The 23516-nt window shown below is 34.2% G+C and overlaps 1 protein-coding gene across 5 annotated transcripts in view; it reads right to left on the minus strand.

The window, feature by feature from the left end:
• The window catches only part of JAK2 (Janus kinase 2), a 117777-nt gene that overhangs the window by 19034 nt on the left and 75227 nt on the right, over positions 1-23516 (minus strand). For 3 of the 5 annotated variants that reach the window (XM_086415231.1, XM_086415229.1, XM_086415230.1), the window contains 10 exons: positions 16397-16718; positions 15424-15543; positions 13420-13577; positions 10535-10646; positions 8499-8685; positions 7705-7832; positions 4616-4750; positions 3433-3520; positions 2412-2539; positions 1346-1484 (listed from right to left, as the gene is read on the minus strand). In XM_086415231.1, the coding sequence (XP_086271357.1) occupies positions 1346-1484; positions 2412-2539; positions 3433-3520; positions 4616-4750; positions 7705-7832; positions 8499-8685; positions 10535-10646; positions 13420-13577; positions 15424-15543; positions 16397-16718 (1517 nt within the window). The remainder of the gene's footprint in view (positions 1-1345; positions 1485-2411; positions 2540-3432; positions 3521-4615; positions 4751-7704; positions 7833-8498; positions 8686-10534; positions 10647-13419; positions 13578-15423; positions 15544-16396; positions 16719-23516) is intronic. The other 2 variants (XM_086415232.1, XM_086415233.1) reach the window with 1 other exon arrangement.

The following is a 23516-nucleotide window of genomic DNA, read 5'->3' on the forward strand; positions in this document are numbered from 1 at the left end:
GATCGACTAAATTTTACATTAAACCATAGTGTTTCAACTACTGCCCCATTCTCTCTAACCTTTCCTAATAGCTATGCATTCACAATATTTTTTCCCCCGTACATTTTTTCCCAAATTGCTTCTTGATATATTTTTTACTTCTTAACAATGTATAAACAATAAAGGTAATGTTAACATCATTTCAATCTGTACTAATGACTCAATAGTAGTCACTATTCTAACCTGCAAATGAAAAACAAGGGCCAATAGGCAAATGAATGATTAAATTATACCAAGATATTCTTGGCACAATATTGATATACATAGGTTCTGCCCAGACCATGAAATCTTCCAAGTTAATTTTTTGATGTCTTTGATCCCATCAGAAAAATGATATTCACAAAAGGAGGGAACACTTTAACTTTACCCTCTGGTATTCTGGCATAGACAGAATGATAGAAGATAGATATATATAAGTAAATAGGTATGTAAATAAGTAAATAAATAAATAAGAATGATAAACTGTTGCATCTTTTGCTATATTTTGGTAAAGCAATGTGAATATTTCTGATGTATAATTAAGAGATTTTAAGAGTACAGAGTCCTTTTCTCCTTCATACAAATATATATTCTCTTTCTTCACATTCCACTCCAAAGGGTAAAATCCCCAAGTATCAGATCTAAATTCCTATAACATTTTCTGCCCTATAGTCCCTGTCCTCACTGTCATATAAGGGTACAGAGTTCAACTACTATTAGCTCCAAAAAGAAACCACGCATCAATGTACAAAAGTTGATAAATCTGGATTCTAAATGTAGAGCATTCAATTAGAGAAATTAGCTAGTTCAATGAAACACAATTACAACACTATTTGGACCAAAAAAACACTCCTCTTTGACTGAAATTTTTAATTTTTTTAAGGATGTTACCGACACAAAAGAAAAGTAAAAGAAGTCATAATTAGCTGAATAATTAAACAAAATAAAAATTTCAAACTAGAAATACTTCTTCTCAAATTTTTATTTAATGACTAAAGAGAATAAAAATTTAGAAAATTTACTTGTGATTCAAAGACTGATATTAAAAAATTCCACAATAAAATTGGATAAAACCTGACATTTCATACTTAATTAGGGATTAAAACTGCTTCAAAAAATCTCTTTACAGTTCACGGAAACGTAAGAAAGGACAAATAGACAAGGGTCTAAGATGTAACTATAATTTGGGTTGCTGAAAATGGTAACTAAATTTATTAAGCAAGAATACGTCAATAAAATAGTGTTTGAGAAAAATTAACAGCATGATTTTTATACCTCTTTCCAAGCAAAGGTTAATAAAGTTAAATTTGATTCCTGTTGAACTTACTGTCTTTTGGCAAAACTGTAATACTAATGCCAGGATCACTAAGTTTGATGAAAGGAGGATTTCCTGTCTTCCTGTCTTCTTCTCTGATAAGAAGAATATTTTTGGCGCACACATTCCCATGAATAAGGGTTTTTTCTTCCTATTAAAATTAATTGCATAAACATTCAAATATGAACACACAAATATTTGAGCACTTAGTATGTCCAGGGCCCGCAAGTGGATTTAAAAAACAAAAATTAAGTAAACATTAATTTGGAGGTACACTTTGAGAAAATAAAAGGAAATGTTATAGCAGCACTGTGCTTCCTATTTTACATTTTAAACAAAACAATAATCTATACCCATGATGAAACAAATACTTGCTTTTATAATTTTATAGGCTATTTTATTTAATTATTAATTTATTTTTTGCCACACTAAGCGGCATATGGGATCTTAGCGCCCTGACCAAAGATTAGACCTGTACCCCCTGCTTGGAAATGCTAAGTCTTAACCACTGGACTACCAGGGAAGTCTCCGAAAAATTAATATTTTTTAAAACTACTTTATGCCAGTTCACTTTATGAATCTTGAGATTTTAAACTGTATGTATTTGTAGATAGCAGCTGACACAAGAAATATTGTTTCTGTTCAGGAGGTGCACTCTGAAGAATCTGATCACTGGATGGCCCTCCAGTATTTTGCTTTTCTGACAATATTACTTTCTCAGTGGACATAATTTCCAATTACCTACAAATATTGTAACAAGAGACTTTCTACAGGATTTTTATGTTGTCCATAGCTCTTTTTTTTTTTTGATAATTTTTCATTCAATTCTTTAAAGCCAAGGTACACAAACTACAGATTATCCTTCAGCAGTTCTAAGAGACTGATGGAATGACAATACTACTTGTTTCAAAATTTATTTCACATAAATATACACCTAAAATAATCCCTTTCCCCAACTGACACAGATTATTTTAAATAACTCAGCATCTATAGACTTATTTCTTGTTCCCAGGTCAAGATCCTTTCACACTGCTTCATAATGTAAAATAGTAAGTTGACAAAAGAATATACTACTTACTAGAAAATGCATGGCCCATGCCAACTGTTTAGCCACTTCAAGTTTCCATAATATATTTATAGAATTTTTATTCTTTTTCAGATACGTATCTAGTGATCCAAATTTTACAAATTCCTGAACCAGAATATCTGCATTAAAATATAATAATAATAAGGCTAAAATATAATACAATGAAAATATATATAATTTTAAACTTTTATAAATATATTTATAGTTATATGTGAGTATTATAGGTAAAGAAATTAAATTACATGAAATTCAATAATTTAAAGAAAGCATAACAGGTATATACTACTGCATTTTGGAGTTTTAGTTTATTCACAACAGTAAGAGGCAGAAGTCTAAATAATTATATATAAACACAATATCATATATAGAATGAATCTCAAATTATGACTCTGCTTCAACTAATATTAAAATTAGTTTTCATATGTATATAACAATTTTTGGTGACAAAAGCCGCCTTTGGATCTTGCTGGGTGACTAAAACAAACGTTATGAAAGTTTTGCTGCCCATGGTTAATTTGGAGAATAATCCATACATCAATAATAAAGAATTTACTGCAGAGAAATTTACATTAGTATTAAAGAAAAAAAGATCTCGGAGTTTCAATGAGCCACTGACTGTCCTATGTCCCATTACTATGGACTACAAAATTTTTTAAATTGTCAATTATGAAATACCATCAATTATATCACATTCAGATACTTTTAATGTGAAAAAAATGCATCACAGAGTCAATGAAATAAGTATAAAACCAAAAGAACTGGGATTATAAGCTCTAAAACACTGTTTTCAAACTTTGTAAGGAAGTATATTCTCCTTTTCCCCTAAATGAAAAAGTATGGGAAATATTAATAAATTAAAAAAAAGAAATACAGTGTTTTGTGTTTCAACAATATTTGTTATAGTTATACTGATAGCCAACTATGATCCTAAAATTAAATTTTCTATATAAATAAAAATGGATGTTTTGAAAGACATAACATTAACAGAAAGGAAGCTGGTGGTTTTACTTACTCTCCTCTCCACAGACACATACTCCATAATTTAAAATCAGATGTTTGTGAGAAAGCTGGCTCATCATGCTTGCTGCTTCAAAGAAAGACTAAGGAAAAGAAAAAAAAATTAAAAATTGCAAAAGAATTACCTTTCATGTCTATAAGCATTCACAGTTCAGAAAGATACTCTAATTTTTCATTAGAAAAATGAACTTCTGTTCTCAGCAGGACTATATACAAGACTACAATGTGCTTTGGTCCCTTTAGATTTGCAACTTCCATCAACCTTGATGTTAGAGTTCATTTCCAAGAAACCCCTGATTTAAGCTTAGTTTAAGGAAAGAGCAATGAGAAAGACCAATCGTGATACGGGGCAATGTGAATGATGCAAAATAAACAGTCTTAGACCCACAGCAGCCAGAGTGGAGAACAGAGATACATACAGCTGCATACACCAGAGACAGTGATGTGCAACTGCAGTAAACATGGATGGGAGCTTCAATTAACACTTCCTAAAGAATTAAGAATGATGACTTGGCAGATAAAACAGTCTAACACCTATGTCAGGAGACTGGCAGATAATATCACTCTAACTCAACTAAACTTTGCCTAGAACTCCACCAACACTGTGGAGTTCTGGATTGTAACAACTCTTTGGCTTGTATGTTTCACATTATCTTTTACTAACTTCTTTTAAGACATTTTAAGTTCATAAATGTATGTTACATCACGTTTGGTGATATATTACTGTGCTAAAGACTCTGGCAACTGGCAGCAGGATTTCTGCTGGCTAGCATCTTCAGATGATGCCCAGAGGTATCCATCCACATTTCACCTGCACAGTGTTCCTCAGTACACTGCCCTTCAAACTTTTTTAAAAAGTAGATTAAATTACAGAGGAAACCTGTGGAACCCAGAAAGCTCTGGGGAGCTAACTTTAAAACCAACTGCCTTAGTATTATATATGCAAATATGTAATCAAACACATAACACCACACTTAAAAATTAGTTTGGAAATTAGTTACAATGAAAAAATTCTGTTAGTTTTTAGCCCCAACAGAATGCATCCTCAGAAAGGTCTTTGATATATATACTTTTAAAAATTATAATTTGAAAAGCCACATGAATCAATGTGTTTTGTGTGTATGAGAGCATATTTTAACTATCATAAACTACATGAATTATATAAAGAATATACAAACCTCTGAATAGTTTCTATGTGCTTTATCCAGAACTTTTAAAAGAACTTCTGTTTCATGAAGCTGACCATAGTCTCCTATTTCTCTTCTTATACCTTTAAAAATTTTTGTAAAAGTTCCTTGGCCAAGGCTTTCATTCTTTAACCAAAAAAAAAAGAGGAAAGCATGAATAAGAATGGAGGAAGATGTGGGAATTAGGAAATATGTCCAATGACAAGAGTTAAAAAAAAAAATTCATGAGCAAATATTTCCTTTACAAACCAAATCTGGATTTGAGACTCCATATTAATTATATTCTGCTTTATTCATAGTAATAAAACACAGAAAACAAAGATTAAAGAACAAAGTGTAATTTGATTTCACCCTGTTCTTAAATGCCCTAAATTAGGTATAATTATCAATTTTAACACTTTTTATAATGTCAGTGTTACCTACATTTATTTGCATGTGAGTCTCTTTCCTTGCTTGCCTTTCCTGATAGTGCAGAATGTCTGACCTGTTCTTTATTACTACTTACTATTTGTGTGACCTTGTACAGGCCATTTAATCTTTCTATACTGCAGAAAGAATAGAAAGAAAGAATATCTTGGTATCCTCATCTGAAGAATGGGGATAATGATTATTTTTCCATAGAACTCTCATGAACAATAAATGAAAAAATACACAATAGCACTTAGCGCAGTCCACAACAGAGTAAATGCTGAATTAAGTGTTAGCTATTACTACTATTACTAGTGCTTCCTATATACCCTTACAGAATAATTGAAAGCCTGCAATCTGAAGCAGGGCTGCCTGCACTCTATTATTATTAGTTTTGCAATGTTAGTCAGGTTACCTAGCAACTCCCTGCTTCTTGTTACTCACATAAGATTCATATCTTTGTAATTCTGAATAATTCTATCTATTGTTTCCTTAAGGAATTCAGATATCAGTTTGGTCTTTCTCATTCTACTTTTCATGTCCCTTAAGCTCTCTTTCATAATTTCCATTTCTCTCTCCCTATCTGCAGCATTTAAATGATTTTCAGATCTTTCAATTCAGTAGTTCTGTCTTCAACTATGAATAATCTGCCTTTTACTTTGTCCCTTTTTAAATGTCAATGAGTATATTTTCCACTTCTGTACTTTTTCCCCCAAATCTTTTTGGGCTGTGTTGATACTATCTTGGGTTTTTCCCTTGTTTTCAACTCCTTTTTAATGTTTAAACATATAAATGTGTATTTTATAGCTTCTATCTGAAAAGTCTATGAAGCTCTTAGATATAATTTGATGCCTGTTGGTCTGCTGATTCTTGCTTAATCCTGGATTACTACTTCTCCATATGTTTTTAAATTGTCAGCTTAAAGCTCATGTTTGGAGTCATTTTATCTGTGGGAATCTTAGGTGGCCTACATTAAGAGGATATCCTTCCAGAAAGATTTTATATTTGCTTTTGACGACCACCACAAGGTGTTACTAAAGGAGTACCACCTATTATTTTAATTTATTGGGTTCAGTTCAGTTCAGTAGCTCAGTTGGGTCCAACTCTTTGCGACTCCATGAACTGCAACATGCCAGGCTTCCCTGTCCATCACCAACTCCCGGACTCCACCCAAACCCATGTCCATCGTGTCGGTGATGCCATCCAACCATCTCATCCTCTGTTGTCCCCTTCTCCTCCTGCCTTCAATCTTTCCCAGCATCAGGGTCTTTTCCAATGAGTCAGCTCTTCGTGGCCAAAGTATTGGAGTTTCAGCTTCAACATCAGTCTTTCCAATGAACACCCAGGACTGATCTCCTTTAGGATGGACTGGCTGGATCTCCTTGCAGGCCAAGGGACTCTTAAGAGTCTTCTCCCACGCCACAGTTCAAAAGCATCAATTCTTCTGTGCTCAGCTTTCTTCACAGTCCAACTCTCACATCCATATATGACCACTGGAAAAACCATAGCCTTGACTAGACGAACCTTTGTTGGCAAAGTAATGTCTCTGCTTTTGAATATGCTGTCTAGGTTGGTCATATGGAGAAGGCAATGGCACTCCACTCCAGTACTCTAGCCTAGAAAATCCCATGGACGGAGGAGCCTAGTAGGCTGCAGTCCATGGGGTTGCTAAGAGTTGGGCACAACTGAGCGACTTCAGTTTCACTTTTAGCAGCAGCAGCAGGTTGGTCATAACTTTCCTTTCAAGGAGTAAGCATCTGTTAATTTCATGGCTGCAGTCACCATCTGCAGTGATTTTGGAGCCCAGAAAAATAAAGTCAGCCAGTGTTTCCATTGTTTCACCATCTATTCGCCATGAAGTGATGGGACTGGATGCCATGATCTTAGTTTTCTGAATGTTGAGCTTTAAGCCAACTTTTTCACTCTCCTCTTTCACTTTCATCAAGAGGTTCTTTAGTTCTTCAATTTATTGGCTTAGGGTTTCTCAAACCATGCAGGTGGTATAAACTTTAATTCAAAAGTTTATAATTACAAATTCTCAGGATGAACTTTTTCCTAACTTAAGAGCACAACTAAAATAGACAACATTCTTTTTCTCTTTTTGCTAGTGGATAAATTTTTCACAATCCATATACTGTTTCACTGAGGATCCATTTACTTAAGAATCCTGGCTTTATTCACAGATAGCCTTACTTTTAACTCCTCGTCTTGTATAGAACTCAAGACTTGGCCCTTTTTTGGTACTGCTTTTATCTCTTAGTTCTCTTGATTAGTGAGAATAATCCTAATTTCCCAAAATGTCCTGTGGCCAAACATGAGCTCTTATGTGTTACTACTGTTTTCAGTACCTTCTTTGAATTTCCCTTACTTTCTTGAGAACCTGAGAATTAAGATACTTTTTCAGAAGACTTTTAATTTTTAATTTTTTAAAAATTTCTCAAAAGAGAATACAATTCCATTCTTAAAATAATTAACTCATTTGGTATCACATTTTCACAGGAAATGAAAGTATCTGAACTGCTATAAAATTTTTATAACATAGGTTATAATAAAATAGTTCTAAATGTCATGTGAATGAATGCAGGGTAGAAAATGAAGACCATTTGTTTAAAAAGACAAAAACAGTTGTTTTAAAAAGACAGAAAGACAATAATCAGCATCCATTGACTTACAAATACCAAATCTTCATTTCTAATTTTGTGGAACACCATTTGGTTCACATTATTATGCCTTTGTAAAGTTGGTGAGGTTGGTACATCAGAAATACCATTGGTTCTGAAGACTAGAAGGTTTGATTTGTCTGTTTAAAAAAAGGATAGAATGAATGAAAAAAAAATACATAAAATCAAAACACACTGAGAATATAAATTGCTCTAAAGGAATAAAATAAAATGTGTCCTATATAAAAGAAATGCTTAACAGCCTCTTATTGTTCCTTTTTATTTTTCCATGGAAAACTATTTTAGGAGTTTTTTCATTGAAGTTTGATGTACTCTAACCAGTTATTATATGCAAAATTATAATCATTTTCTTAACTAGTACAATTTTTCAGGAATTTTAATATGCCTGTTATCTCAAGAGGTTTCTAATCTTACTATTTTCATTTTAAAAGATAATTGAAAAGAAATTAAGATTCTAAAAGGATCTGAAAGTATTTATTCAGAATAACATGAGAATTTGGTTGTGAGGTCTTTCAGTTCAATAAATAAGCAGCTTATTGATCCTATGAAATTATTATTTCTTAAAATAAATTTTAGCATTATACAATTTTAAGTCACTTATAGACAACCCAAACCAAACTGAACAATTCTATTAGAGGATGCTTGTACAACATATGAGGTAAAAATTCATTGTTTTTGGAGCTTTTTCTCTCCTGTTTCTTGTGAAATCAGTATACCAAAGATATCGCCCACCAAATACAACACCCAAGACCAGTATTTTAAAAATAACTAGAAAACTATTTTACCTTTTGGCTTTGGGGGACAGCATTTAGTAAACTGGAAAATTATACTGTCTGAGCGAACAGTTTCCATCTGGTAGCAATTCAGAAGATCTTTAAGATTACTGAAGTTCTTCTTAGTACCACTGAGGTTGTATTCTCCATTCTCATTTTTGGTAATCAAACAGTGCTTATATTCAATAACATTTTCTCGCTATGTAAGTTTAATTATAAAGAAAGGGAAGGAAAAATCACAATGGACATCATAGTGATTACTGTGACAAAAAGGATATCACAAAAACAACCAACAGAACACTTGAACCATGAATCCTAACGTAGTATCAGCATAAGGTGACCAAGGTGTTAGATGCCTCAAAAAGGCATCTAATTGCAACTGCCTAGTCTATAAATGTGGCTTATTGAAAGGCAAGGAAGAAAGCAATAATAATAAACAATAATAATAGCATCCTTAAGAACCTTCCATCATTTACAAGACATAGTATAAAACGATTTTAGCACAATAGGCCTTCCATGAGTTGGCTTCTGCCTCCATCTCCAACCTTAACTCCTGCCACTCTCAACATATAATCCATGTTTTAGCTTATTGAGTGGCTTACAAAATTTAAAGCAAATGCCATGCCATTTTATGCCTTGAAAACTGTAAGTGCTATCTCTCTGTAGAATGTACATCCTTTCCTTTTGAGCAATGTCTTTAATTCTTAAAACTCAGTTTAATTTCACTTTTTCTGTGAGGTCCTCCCTAACAACACTTACTCCATTCCACAGGCAAAGGTGATGACCTGTTTCACTGTGCCATTACAGTATTTGTATAATTATCTCTAATATGGCAATTCTGATAATATTCAGTTTTTCAATGTTTGTCTTATGTGCTGTACTTCTCATCCATCTATTTTTAAACATATTCAATCTGCCAAAAACATATTCAATCAACTTACAATCATTTTTTATAAAATCAACTCATCTCTGGTCAGTCTCAAGTCCTTCCTACTCTAAAGGACCTATTTTAATCATTGTAAACCTTCTCTTATTGTCTTATTTGCTTACACTGGATAATGCTGTATAATAAACAATGCTCAATTTAATACTTTTTGGTATACTTCATTTTTGTTTTACAAAAAGATAAATTTCTTAAGCAGGGTTATATCATATGGTCCCTAATATACAGCCCTCATATTACACTAGACTAATACAGTAAACATAAAAATATACACATTTTGATTTGATAATTGAATATAATAGACTGTGAATTAGGATAGACTATCAGTATTTTACAATGTTAAAGTCATGGAGCAACCTACTTTCTATATTTTCATGGACAATTAATCCACTTTACATATGTTAAATATGATTGTTTTTTATAAAAATTAAAATAATAACACAATTCTTATAGTCTCTACTTTTAAAAAGTATGATAAATTTTGGAAGCAGCTATAAAGTTTCTCAAGATTTATACCATGAAATTGCTTTATAAGTGATAGTATATCTTATATAATTTTGTACAATAAATAATTTTAGTTGAGATCCAAAATGGTCTGTATTAACAGTGAGATTTCATTACAGTATTACACTTAAAGTGTACATTGTAGATCATTATTCTTAATATTGGAAAAACCACCAGTTAACAGTACAATGTCTTTTTCTTTGTTATTACCCTATTTTGCTCTAATTCTATAACCATTACCAGTAAAATGAAAGTTTACTTCTAATTTGTTTTGTTCTACACATTTTGGTAAAGGTTTCCATTTTTGTGACAAAAGAGACTTCAAAAGATGTGATGAAATCAGACATACTGGTAATACTCAAACAAAAAAATCCAGATAAAAAGATACTAAGATATTACAAATAATTTTTAACATTAAATCCTAGGAGTTATATTTTGTTTATTTATAAAGAATTCCTGAGGTAAATTAAGCTTACTTAATTGCTAGTTATCATATCCAGAACTATCATTTGGAGCATTAAAAAGGAAATACAGTAGATATTATCAAAGGGGAATTACATGCACTAAATAAACATATTACCATTAATTATGTCATACTAACCTCAACAGCAAAAGTCAGAAAATATTTATTAAAGTCCTTAGGACTGCATCGAAGTACATAGAGTCCAGTCTGATTACCTGTTTTCTTCAGTTTACTGATAGCAAAATCCATTCTAAAGGTAAAGAAATAATTTGAATGATAATGTAGTAAGAACCATGACATTACAACCAAAGTGTCATCTAAAAGATCGACAGTCAAATCTAAAACTCTAAGAATTTTTATAAGTCTCCTCTACTTTATACTTTTACCAATAATCTTGCAAGGAAAAATACTTAAGTACCAAGCCATTCTGCAATAAGTTCACATTGATTCAAGGAGCAATTATATTGCTTTAAAAACATAAGGTATCATAAGACATACAAAATCATAAAGAACACAACTCATTCCTTTGACTTTTCTGCCTTCCAATTTCAAATTTAGTATTTTAAAAACCATACTCAAAACTTCATTTAACTATACAAACAGTGTATCATAAAACACTTGTCTCTTCCATCACAGCCATTACTAATATAAAAATTTATGAGTATATTTAATATTTAATATAATATCAAGGTCTAATAGAAGACCAATGGCAAGCAACAAAGACTACTAATTTTTTAAAATTTGCTATATGTTTAACTGAAGCTGTATATATTGAAAGAAATGTAATCTACATGAAAGCAAGAATTATCTCTGTTTTACTTATCACTGTATTTCTCATATATAAACCAGCACCTGATACATATCAGGTACTTAATAAATGTTCTACAAATAAATGAAAGAATGGATAATGAATGAATGAATGAATGGCAGGAGTTTTCAAAATACTGAATATGTAAATTACAGAATGTTCAAATAATGCAACTTTTTCATAGCAACCATACTTCTTTTTTGGCTGTACTGAGTAGCATGTGGGATCTTATTTCCCTGATCAAGGATCAAACCCATGCCCCCTGCAGTGAAAGCACAGAGACAGAACCACTGGATCACCAGGGAATTCTCACAATCATACTTCTTAAACAGACATTAGGTATAGGTCAAATCAGTCTTGAATGTCAGTCAGGACCTGATTTCTCAAATATTTAAAGATAGGTTAAGGTAAAAAAGCCTCTTCAGTGGCTCAGACTGTGAAGAATCTGCCTGCAATGCAGAAGACTCGGGTTTGATCCCTGGGTTGGGAAGATCTCCTGAAGAAGGGAATGGCAATCCCTCCAGTATTCTTGCCTGGGGAATCCCATGAACAGAAGAGCCTGGAGGGACACAGTCCATGAGGTAGCAGAGTCAGACACAACTGAGCAACTAATACTTTCACTAAGGTAAAAAACATATGCTCAAAATCCCAGATTGTTTCTTCTGCTCAAATCCTTCAAACCTGCTGCTGCTGCTGCTGAGTCGCTTCAGTCGCGTCAGACTCTGTGAGACCCCATAGACGGCAGCCCACCAGGCTCCACCGTCCCTGGGATTCTCCAGGCAAGAACACTGGAGTGGGTTGCCATTTCCTCCTCCAATGCATGAAAGTGAAAAGTGAAAGTGAAGTTGCTCAGTCGTGTCCGACTCATAGCGATCCCACGGACTGCAGCCTACCAGGCTCCTCGGTCCATGGATTTTCCAGGCAAGAGTATTGGAATGGGGTGCCACTGGCCTTCTCCGCCTTCAAACCTGGTGCCAATCATAAAACACATTCTGGTTGAGAGATAACTTCTACTTGGGGTGAACAGATGTTCATGATAGCTGTTTTATCTAGTGCTAAAGTAAGGTCTACAACTGTGTGGGTCAATATGTTGGCTAGTAGCCACATGAAGCTCTTCACAGTTGACCCTTGAACAGTGTGGGTTTGAACTGCAAGGGTCCACGTATATGCAGGTACTTTTCAGTAGTAAAGATTATACTACTGCATGGTCTGTGGTTGTTTGAAATCAAGGATATCAAGGAACCACAGATATAGAGGACTGACTATAAGTTATATGTGGATTAACATACTGTGTTATTCAAGGGTCAACTGTAAAGCTATTAAAATTAAATAAAAAATTCAGTTCCTCGGTTGCAGTAGAAACATTCTAAATATTAAATAGCCACATGTGGCTAGTAGCAATTACTAAAGAGCACAGATATTTCCATCACATACTGCACAGCACTAGTCTAGAAAGATGGACATCAGATACAGTTTGTGTTCAAAGCTTTCAGTAGAAGGTGTTGGATGATTCAAAAATAAGGATGATTATCAAATTTTGCATTGTGGCTCCTCCACATTATTTCCAAATTAATGAAACATAAATAGGACGGTTTTAAAAAATTAATACCGAAGAATTAATTAAACACAAGGAGATCCAACCAGTCCATTCTAAAGGAGATCAGTCCTGGGTGTTCATTGGAAGGAATGATGCTAAAGCTGAAACTCCAATACTTTGGCCACCTCATGCGAAGAGTTGACTCATTGGAAAAGACTCTGATGCTGGGAGGGATTGGGGGAAGGAGGAAAAGGGGAACACAGAGGATGAGATGGCTGGATGGCATCGCCGACTCGATGGACATGAGTTTGAGTGAACTCAGGGAGTTGGTGACGGACAGGGAGGTCTGGTGTGCTGCAATTCATGGGGTCGCAAAGAGTCAGACACGACTGAGTGACTGAACTTAACTGAGAGTACTAAATATCAAACTTATACAACGAGTTAGTACTATAGACTAGAATATAGATGGTATATTATAATCTAAATAATTCTAATTGTTATATAATCTGATTGGAAATAGAATTTTGTTAAAAGAAAAATAATTTCAGTCAGATCAAGATAATATTTCTTTTCCTGAACTTCCTAAACCTAGGTTTATCATTCTGTTGTGTAAAATATTCTTTATAAATACCTTGTTATTACTTTAAAAAATTTACTTTAAAAGTCAGTATTACTCACGAAATTGGGCCATGACAGTTGCTTTGTATATTTTCAAGCACCATTGGAGGTGCTACTTCTTTACAAAGATAATGATGTGCATCTGCAGTTAATCTATAATATCCATCAATTAATGACACAAAAGACAAAGCTTCTCTTAATGACTTAAGCTCAATTTCCTCGGAGGAGAAAAGAAAAAGAAGAAATTTATTTTCACTGCATGTTATCAGGTAATTCTTCTAAATTACTTTTCTTTGCGATTGCTCAAATGTCTTTTATGGCTCCAAGTTATACACTTTGAATTACAAATTCTTGTGTCTGATATTTGAGACCCTCTCAAATATGGGTTTACCATGCTTTTCCAGTTACAGTCCACTCTATACCCATAATTATACTGTATTTTCCAATACACCCATTAGACAAATATTCCAGTCATCTCAATTAGAAACCTATCTACATCTAGTCTGATACAAAAGTTGGTATGAATTAGAAATACTAAAAGAAATTGAAGGAACAATCAACTTGCAGAAAAACAAAAAGTTGTACATGTAAGAATGAAAATGTGATCGTGGTATAATGCCTGGTTCAGCAAAGAACAATATTAGTCACAATGAGAATAGAGAATATGTACTTATGTCAAAAATTATAAGGAGAGAACTGTGTGAGGTATTTGAACTATAAAAAATATTTAGTTAACACAGGTTATAAAAATGATTCCTATAAAAGATACCATAAATAATGACATGAAGAATTGCAAACCTGTGCAACAAAGGATTAATACCTAAGAACAGGAAAGCATGCTGATCAAAGTGAATTACAAGTTTTATAATTTTGGTCATATAACCCTAAAATGGCCAGAGAGATAAGACAGAGAGATATTTAAATTACAAAATAAATATGACATTTAAGCCAAAAGTACAAGAAATATCTGAGTTAAAAAGAAAACAACAGAGCCAGAAAAATAAGTAGTTTAAGAGCACAGTACAAAGGAATTCATTTCTTCCTTTCAATTAAAATAAGTAGGATGTCTGAAGCTGTTTTATCTTATTATTATTATTAGCCCAGGCTCGGCAGCATGTGGGCTCTTAGTTCCCAGACCAGAGATCAAACCCATGGCCCTGAAGTGGAAGCACACAGTCCAATCCACTGGACAACCAGGGAACTCCCTCTGAAGCTACTTTAAACAGAAAAAAGTTTAATCTTTTATAATCAAACATGCCTCACAGTTTGAATAGGGATTACCTGGGATTGGTTCACAATTTGTTATATAAATAGGCAATATGATAGAATTACAGACACCTCTACTGGTAAAAAAGATTATACAGTTATCCCTCCATTCCTCTATATCTGCATGGTATTGGCTCAAGGATCTGTCTCCCCTCCACAGACACCAAAATCCATGAATCCACAAGTTCCTTATATAAAATGATGCAGTATCTGCATATAAAGTATGTATATCCTCTCATATTCTTTAAATCGTCTCTATAATACCTCATAATAATGTAAATGAGATATGAATGGTTATAAATACAATATAAATACTATGCAAATAGTTGTCTGCACATGGTAAATTCAAGTTTTCTTTTTGGAACTTTCTGGAATTTTTTCTCTGAATATTTTCAATCTGCAGATAGTTGAATCTGTGGATATGGAACTCATGGATATAGAGGGTAGACTGTACAGACAGGAAGGAGCATTACAACAGGGAACGAGCAAAACTGGGGTTGGGGTGGGAGAGGAGAGGGCAGGAAGTAACTGGTGCTTTGCTAATTATGAAAATGACTGAAAAATACATTAATATACAAGACATTCTTTGGGGAAATGGTGTTGGTAGTGATACAAAGAACTAGATGTAATCAAAAAGCTTACTAAATTGATGTTTACAGCTCTAAATTGATGTTACAGCTCTGTTTAAAATTATAATCAAAATCCCTACAAGAGAACATCTTAGGTATTAAGATTCTGAAATACTTATTTCTGACAACCATAAAGCATAACCATTATATAATGATAAAGCAAACTTACTAGACTTTTACCATCTTGCTTATGAATAGTTACAATTCTGCTTTCATTTGCGCCTTCTTGATTTGCTTGTTTAATACTGATATCAATAATATCAGGAAAATCACAATACAACTGTAAATCCTGTAATTAAGAGCAGTTGATATTAAAAATAGGTTGAATTTATGGAGCCATTTTAAAACAAAACTTATAATTTTTCATTCCAAATTCTTTTTAAAAGTATTGACAGCAATAGATAAGCATTAAATGAGATTCTCTCTCCCAGTAATAGCCCTAAGACTACACTGTATCTTGTTTTGCATTTAAAAATGAGAGGATTAAAGGGTGCCAGGAATCTAAAGTGTGCTATAGTACCCTTCAATCCAATCAACATTAGTAGAAACCATTACCAGAAAATTCAGTTTACCAAATAATTAAAATAAAAAAATAAATAAATATCTGATAACATCCTAAGAACAATATATGCATGAACAAACTTAAAACTTGTAAAGCAAACTTAAAGAAGTATTTAACAAGTATGCAACATCATAAAATCAATAAAAACTAATCTTTTTCTAACTGAATTTCGTAATTGTGCTTCCAGTTATCAGTAACAGTAAAAGAAAAAAAAAGAAGCAAAACAACCTTAAAAATCACTTTTAGAATGTAAGCCTTTTTGAATCTATAAGAACACCATCTGTATTTTCCAAGTCTCCTGTAAATGTGTTATCATACTTCAGAATTTTAAAAAACAAAAATTAAAAGAGAACACCATTACTAACTATTTTGTCATAGAAAACAAACAATATGCCATTTAAGAACAATGAGAAAAGAACCATAGCTATGATCTTGCTGGTGTCACACTATTAAAAACTTTCACTTATATCAACGGAAGGAGAGTAGTGCAAGACCATGTTCCAAATGACTAAAAGTACTTTGCTTCTATTGCCATTCTACTTAAATTAACAAAGAACGAGAACGTATCATTGAAGATTACCTGTTCTGTCAGTGTCTCACTTTCTTTATGTTTCCCTCTTGACCACTGAATTCCACCGTTTCCAGTTATTATAATGGTTGCAAAAATCTCCTCACCTGAAGGACCTCTTCCAGGTTCTTTTACTTCAAATTGCTCTGTGTAGAAGGCAGACTGAAGAGTTTCCAGATTTATAAGATACTTAAGTTTCAAGTTTCTGGCAGTGGCTTTGCAATGGCTGAATTGCTCAATAAATCTGCGAAATCTGTACCTTATTCTCTTCCTTGTCAAAATATGATACTCTTGGATCTTTGCTCGAACACATTTTGGCAAAAATGTCTTGTAGCTAGAGATAATAAAGAATATACACAAGAGCAAAACAAGTTGAAACAAAATAAAATTAGAAGATACCACTCTTCTCCATAATAAGTAAATAGCACAATAGTCAAGTGAAAAAGGTCACCATCCATATAGTATAAAACCTTAAGGTTTTATTTGATGTGAATGCCTTTACAAATTCTGAGTTGTCATAAAATTTTAGAGAAGGAGAAGTTAATTTTTTTCCCCTAAAGAAATGAAGACGGAGTCTAGTTAATATTGGAATCTCTAAAAATTTCTCTGATATCTTACATACACCATTTTGGCCTATCTTTCCTATAATACTATAAAATTTATCTGAATTCTGGAAATTGTTATATTTTGTTAGATATTACTGATACTCACTAGGCAAACATAGTTCTTTTGTGTGCATTATTCTCTCAGGTCAGCTTCAATATCTATTAATCCCTTTGCAATAAAAACAATTATATTTGGAAATGTTCTGAATCTTTTGTACTTCCATCTCTATGTAAAATATCCTAAGGAAGGAAGATAACTTACTTCCCTTCTGCTCAAGTGTCTGAAAAAGGAAGACTATTTTATTTCTGAAGGTACAACTGGATCTCTATAACCATGTTAGATGCTATTCCCTTTGTCTGACAGCATTCTGTGCACTGCTCCATAATTAACCACTTATCACATTGTACTATGCGTACCTGAGTGCTGGAACTACTTAATGATGAGGGATTATTATATTTTAATGATTATTTTGTACTGTTATAGAGCCATCATTAAAATTTAAATTAAATAAAACTGCAAATACATTATATTTAAATATAGACAATAAATACTCAAAAGGCATCACTTCCTAATTATTTTACATTATTTATTTATTTATACATTTTTACTACTATATGTGCTTTTGAGGTTATATCTGAGTGATGGAAAGGGTTTGCTACTCATCTCTTTTCAACTCTGCATTGGGTGATCTCAGATTGCTACTTTGAAATTGGCCACAGATACATGATATTTAAACCATGCATATCAGCAAAAGTTACAAACAAATCAGGTATTTTTTTCTCTAAGAACTGTTGTTAAACATTTAGCAGCACACCACTGCTTTCTTTCCTTCCCTGCTCTACCCTAATCCCCTTATGGAGATATCAGTCTTGTGTTCAAGTAGCCAAAGCTGCTGGGAAGAGTCATTTGACAAGGTAGATGGGTTGCATTATAAATTCATAATCACAAATTTCAAATAGGCTTTTATCACTACTATCACTTTTATGACATTTCTCTGTTCAACTAATTTTCCCAAGTCCCACAACTATGTCAAATCTCTGATATTCTTAAAGTTCCTACTTCTCTTCTGTCTTACACCTCAGCTACATTTCTCTTAATTATCAAAAACGACTTTATCTTTTTCTTAGGGGAAAAAAAAGGGGAAAAAAAAAAAAAAAAGCTTCTCTAAGCAGAACTCCCTCAGTATCTTGCTGCTGCTGCTAAGTCGCTTCAGTTGTGTCTGACCCTGTGTGACCCCATAGATGGCAGCCCACCAGGCTCCCCTGTCCCTGGGATTTTCCAGGCAAGAACACTGGAATGGGTTGCCATTTTCTTCTCCAATGCAGGAAAGTGAAAAGTGAAAGTGAAGTCGCTCAGTCATGTCCAACTCTTAGAGACCTCATGGACTGCAGCCTACCAGGCTCCTCCGTCCATGGGATTTTCCAGGCAAGAGTACTGGAGTGGGGTGCCATTGCCTTCTCCAACAGTATCTTGCTAGTAAACCTTATACATGTGCACTCATTCTTTCTTCCTTCCCACCTATTACAATAAATAAGGTATAAATCTGTTAAAGTTATTTCTTTGATATATACTTACCTCTACCCTCTGGGGAGTTTTACTCTATTTATTACTTATCTTCTAACCACAAATTTTAAAAACATTAATGTTTTTCCCATCTTAAATATAAAATCTCCTTATCCTTCATCTCTCTCCAGCCACAGCCTATCTGGCTTCTTTTTAAGAGTTCATATAGCCAATTTCATTTCCTCACCTTCCCTTTACTCCTTAACTCACTCCACTCTGGCTTCTGTTCCATCATTATCTAGAAACCACTCTTGCTAAGATCAAGGAATGTTGCTGAAACCAAATTCCTTGTTCATTTTACTTGCCATTTTTCAGAAGCATCTAACAGTGTTAATCTCTCTCTCTTTGATACTTTCTTCCCTTAGCTTTCCTGATTTTCATCCCATTTCTTTGGCTACTTTGCCAGTCTTCTTACAGGCTCAATCCCCTTTAGCTGGTGATAATTGTTAGAATTCTTCAAGACTTAACTATGGGCCCTCTTCTTTTCTTATCTATACTTTCTTTCAGTCTATATACAAATGACTCTGATATCTCTAGCTCTAGCCCAGACCTCTAAGCTTCAGACATTATCCTCCATAGTCAAGTCAATTTACCCATATAATGTGGATGTCTCAAAAAGTGCCTCAAACAACACAGCAAACCAAATTCATGAGTCCCCATAACGTCCTCCCCTAAAAGATTCTCCTAAAGCGTTCCCTATCTGAGTACACTGCACTAAAGATCCTCTATTCCCACAATCCCCAGAAACTCGTGAATCATTCTTTACATAACCTCCCCACCAACCCCCATTATTCAATCTGTCACCATCTTCCCTTGATTTTCCCTTCTAAATATTTCTCTAATTTGCCCACTTTTCTTATTATTAACCCATTCAACTGCAACTCCTAGAGGAACTACTGCAATGATCTTACTTTCTAGGTGACGCACATTTCCATTTTCTCTTTCAGCCCTCTAATTAGTTTTCTACTCTGTTGTCATAGGAATCTTCTATGTATTAAATCCTTGCTTTAATACTCTTACATAGGGCTTCACTGGTGGCTCAGTGGTAAAGAATCCAGCTGCCAATGTAGGAGACATGGGTTTGATCCCTGGGTTGGCAAGATAACCTGGAGAAGGAAAGGGCAACCCACTCCAATATTCTTGCCTGGGAAATCTCATGGACAGAGGAGCCTGGCAGGCTGCAATCCACAAAGTTGCAAAGAGTTGGACACAACTTAGCAACTGAGCACACACACAACACTCTTACATAGTTTCCTAGTGTTCTTAACCTTATCAACATGCCTCTAGGTTCTATATGGTCCAGCCCCCACCTCATCACCTACTAACTCTTTGAGCTCTAACCATACTGACTCTCTTCATCCTCCCCATGTTTCTTTCTGCTGCAAAGCCTCTTCCATGAGCCTCTACTCTCCATCACTTACCTCTCTCCACCCAATAAATTCTACTCATTTTTCAGATCTCAAAAGTCACATTCCCTTCCTTTTTAGGGCAATTATACATTTGTAAAAGACTCTTGATGAAGGTGAAAGAGGAGAGTGAAAAAGCTGGCTTAAAACTCAACATTCAAAAAACTAAGATCATGGCATTCAGTCCTATCACTTCATGGCAAATAGATGTGGAAACACTGGAAAACACTGACAGACTTTATTTTCTTGGGCTCCAAAATCACTGCAGATGGTGACTGCAGCCATGAAATTAAAAGATGTTTACTCCTTGAAAAAAAAGCTATGACAAACCTACACAGTGTGTTAAAAAGAAGACACATTACTTTACTGACAAAGATCCGTATAGTCAAAGCTATAGTTTTTCTAGTAGTCATGTATGGATTGACAGCTGGACCATAAAGAAGGTTGAGCGCTGAAGAACTGGTGCTTTTGAATTATGGTGTTGGAAAGGACTCTTGAGAGTCCCCTGGACTACAAGGAGATCAAACCAGTCTATCTTAAAGGAAATCAATCCTGAATATTCATTGGAGGGACTGATGCTGAGGCTGAAGTTCCAATACTTTGACCACCTGATGTGAAGAGCCGACTCACTGGAAAAGACCCTGATGCTAGCAAAGATTGAAGGCAGGAGGAAAAGGTGACAACGGAGGATGAGATGGTTGGATGGAATCACCGATTCAATGAACATGAATTTGAGCAAGCTCTAGGAGATGGTGAAGGAAAGGGAAGCCTGACATGTTGCAGTCCATGGAGTTGCAAAGAGTTGGACATGACTGAGCAACTGAACAAAATATATAAAATTTAACAAAAGTCTGGATAGAATATAGGAGAGCCTCAGTAAGTTTAGAAAAAAACTGAAAGGTTTAAAAATACAATCAGAATACAAATACTTCCTACTTTACCTTCTTCTATCAAAAACTTTAGATAAAACCAAGAGCCTTACTAAATCTGGATTACAATTTACATAAACACCAGTGCTACTTGATTTAACAAGGCTTTGAAAGCTTATCTGGAAATCAAAAGAGGAGTTTAAGATAACAAAATACAAAAAGTTTTTCCACTTTGATTCCTAGAATAAAGGACAGACATACATCCTTTGCTATACTATAAGAATGTATAGTTTCTTGAATATAATGATCTACTTTGGTGTCATCTGTGATGGGAACTAGCTAGATTTTGTTAGAAACACTACAATTTTTTCAAAAGTCACAAAGTTATTAACTCCTGAAGCATGAAAACATTATTCTTGATGCTTTTGTTATACTGAAACTTTAAGTGTTAGTCGCTCAGTCATGTCCAGCTCTTTGCGACCCCATAGACTGTAGCCTACCAGGCTCCTCTGTCTGTGGAATTCTCCAGGCAAGAATATTGGAGTGGGAAGCCATTCCCTTCTCCAGGGGATCTTTCTCATGATCTGGATTGAACCCAGGTCTCCTGCATTGCAGGCATATTCTTTACTATGTGAGTCACAGGCTCTAAAAGCTTCTGAAGTTAAGTCTTGTCTTACATACTATTTTTGTACCATAACATGAAATCTGCATCTTATTATTACAATTGGAATAGACCACTGTAAACTCTAGTATCTGCTTAGCTGTGTAGGAGTCTAGTGATATGAGGCATATATCTCCGTTGCTATGTAAGTGGCCTTGGCCCTGGTCTAGTGTTCGCAAATTAACCAGGGTCTCCTTTAAACACTTTTCATTCTCTAGCTCTCTTCCTTTTGCAGACCTAGGATTTCAAGGAGCAGATGAAGAATGAAACAGAAAATTCTTATCCATTTCTTTTACTTTCTGTATTCCAACACCAAAACCACAATGCCCAATCAGGATCTGGCATAACAATGGCTAAGTATCTAATACATACACACGCACAAGGAGATGCACAAACACACAGACACGGGTACACAGGTAGACACAAAGGCTTGTCCTCACAGACATAGATGCATCTAATACACAGGTACAGACACACAGAGATGTATTTTACATGTATTTTTTTAAGTCTGGGAAAGAATATGTATTATTTTATGTATTATACTAGACAGAGAAGCATACTCTACTGGATATTTCTAGGAACAAAGCAGCTTATTTCATTCGGTGAAAACAAATTATTCACCTGTTCTTCCATCAATCCCGAAAACTTAAACAAAAAGTAGAGATTTTTCAGAAATAAGCAACGAGTGAAAATTTGGAAAACATCAGGGAATTAAATTACATTAAGAAGGCAAGCAAATCAGGCATGACTTGCTTCAGTACAGTGATAAATTATTTACCTAATATTAAAAGGTCATGGTACCAAAGACAAACGGAAAAACAGATTACTTCAAAATTTAAATTCTTGTGCTGCTAATAATATTTTCAAGAAAGTGAAAAAAACCCACAGAATAGGAAAAACATTTGCAAATCATAGATATGAGAACCTACATCTGGAGACTTGTATTCATAATATATAAAGAACCTTTAAAACTCAATAATTAATACTGAATTGTACAATTAAAACAAGTAAACTTTGAACTGTGGTGTTAGAGAAGACTCTTGAGAGTCCCTTGGACTGCAAGGAGATCCAACCAGTCCATTCTGAAGGAGATCAGCCCTGGGATTTCTTTGGAGGGAATGATGCTAAAGCGGAAACTCCAGTACTTTGGCCACCTCATGCGAAGAGTTGACTCATTGGAAAAGACTCTGATGCTGGGAGGGACTGGGGGCAGGAGGAGAAGGGGACGACAGAGGATGAGATGGCTGGATGGCATCACTGACTCAATGGACATGAGTCTGAGTGAACTCCAGGAGTTGGTGATAGACAGGGAGGCCTGGCGTGCTGCAATCATGGGGTGGCAAAGAGTCAGACACGACTGAGCGACTGAACTGAACTGAACTGAAACTTTATGTTGTATGAATTATATCTCAATAAAGCTGTTTTAAAATATCATGGAATCTTATAATGAATGTTTAGTATCTATACAGTTTTAAAAGTAAATGAAAGATGAAGCAGAATTCTGCAGATGCATTTATATTCTGGTAAAGATAATCAAAGAAATACAATTACTACACATTCACTGGTTTTAGGACACCAGATTAAATAGGTAGGAAAAAGAATAAATAGATGATGCAATTCCTGACCTCAAAGAAACCACAATCTATAATGTGCCAAGACTTTGGACAATATCATGTCTCCACAGCAGAAATGTTCCACCATAGCTTAAGCTTAGAGTTGGCTTCATATTTAAAAATTCATTTTCAATGGCTCAAAGCTTCTCTGTTCTTCAACTATGTCCCTTTCAATTCCTTCAGTTTCTACTGACAACATCTAAGACACTATGTTCTACTATGGTCTTGCTACAGCAGATATTCAACAAATAGTTGTTAAATGAATAAATGAACGAACAAATGAATGAACAAATGAATGAGTAAGTTATTATCCTAAGAGGTGTTTGTCTGGATTTTAATAAAGATCAAGGCCTTAATGGAAAATAGAAACATTTTTGTTTTTTCTTTAGATACTGGAATCTTTAAGATAACTTC

The sequence above is a fragment of the Bos grunniens genome, chromosome 8 (genome assembly GCF_055505025.1).
Source record: "Bos grunniens cultivar Pamir isolate PY7600 chromosome 8, Bosgru_T2T1.0, whole genome shotgun sequence".
Lineage (NCBI taxonomy): Eukaryota > Metazoa > Chordata > Mammalia > Artiodactyla > Bovidae > Bos > Bos grunniens.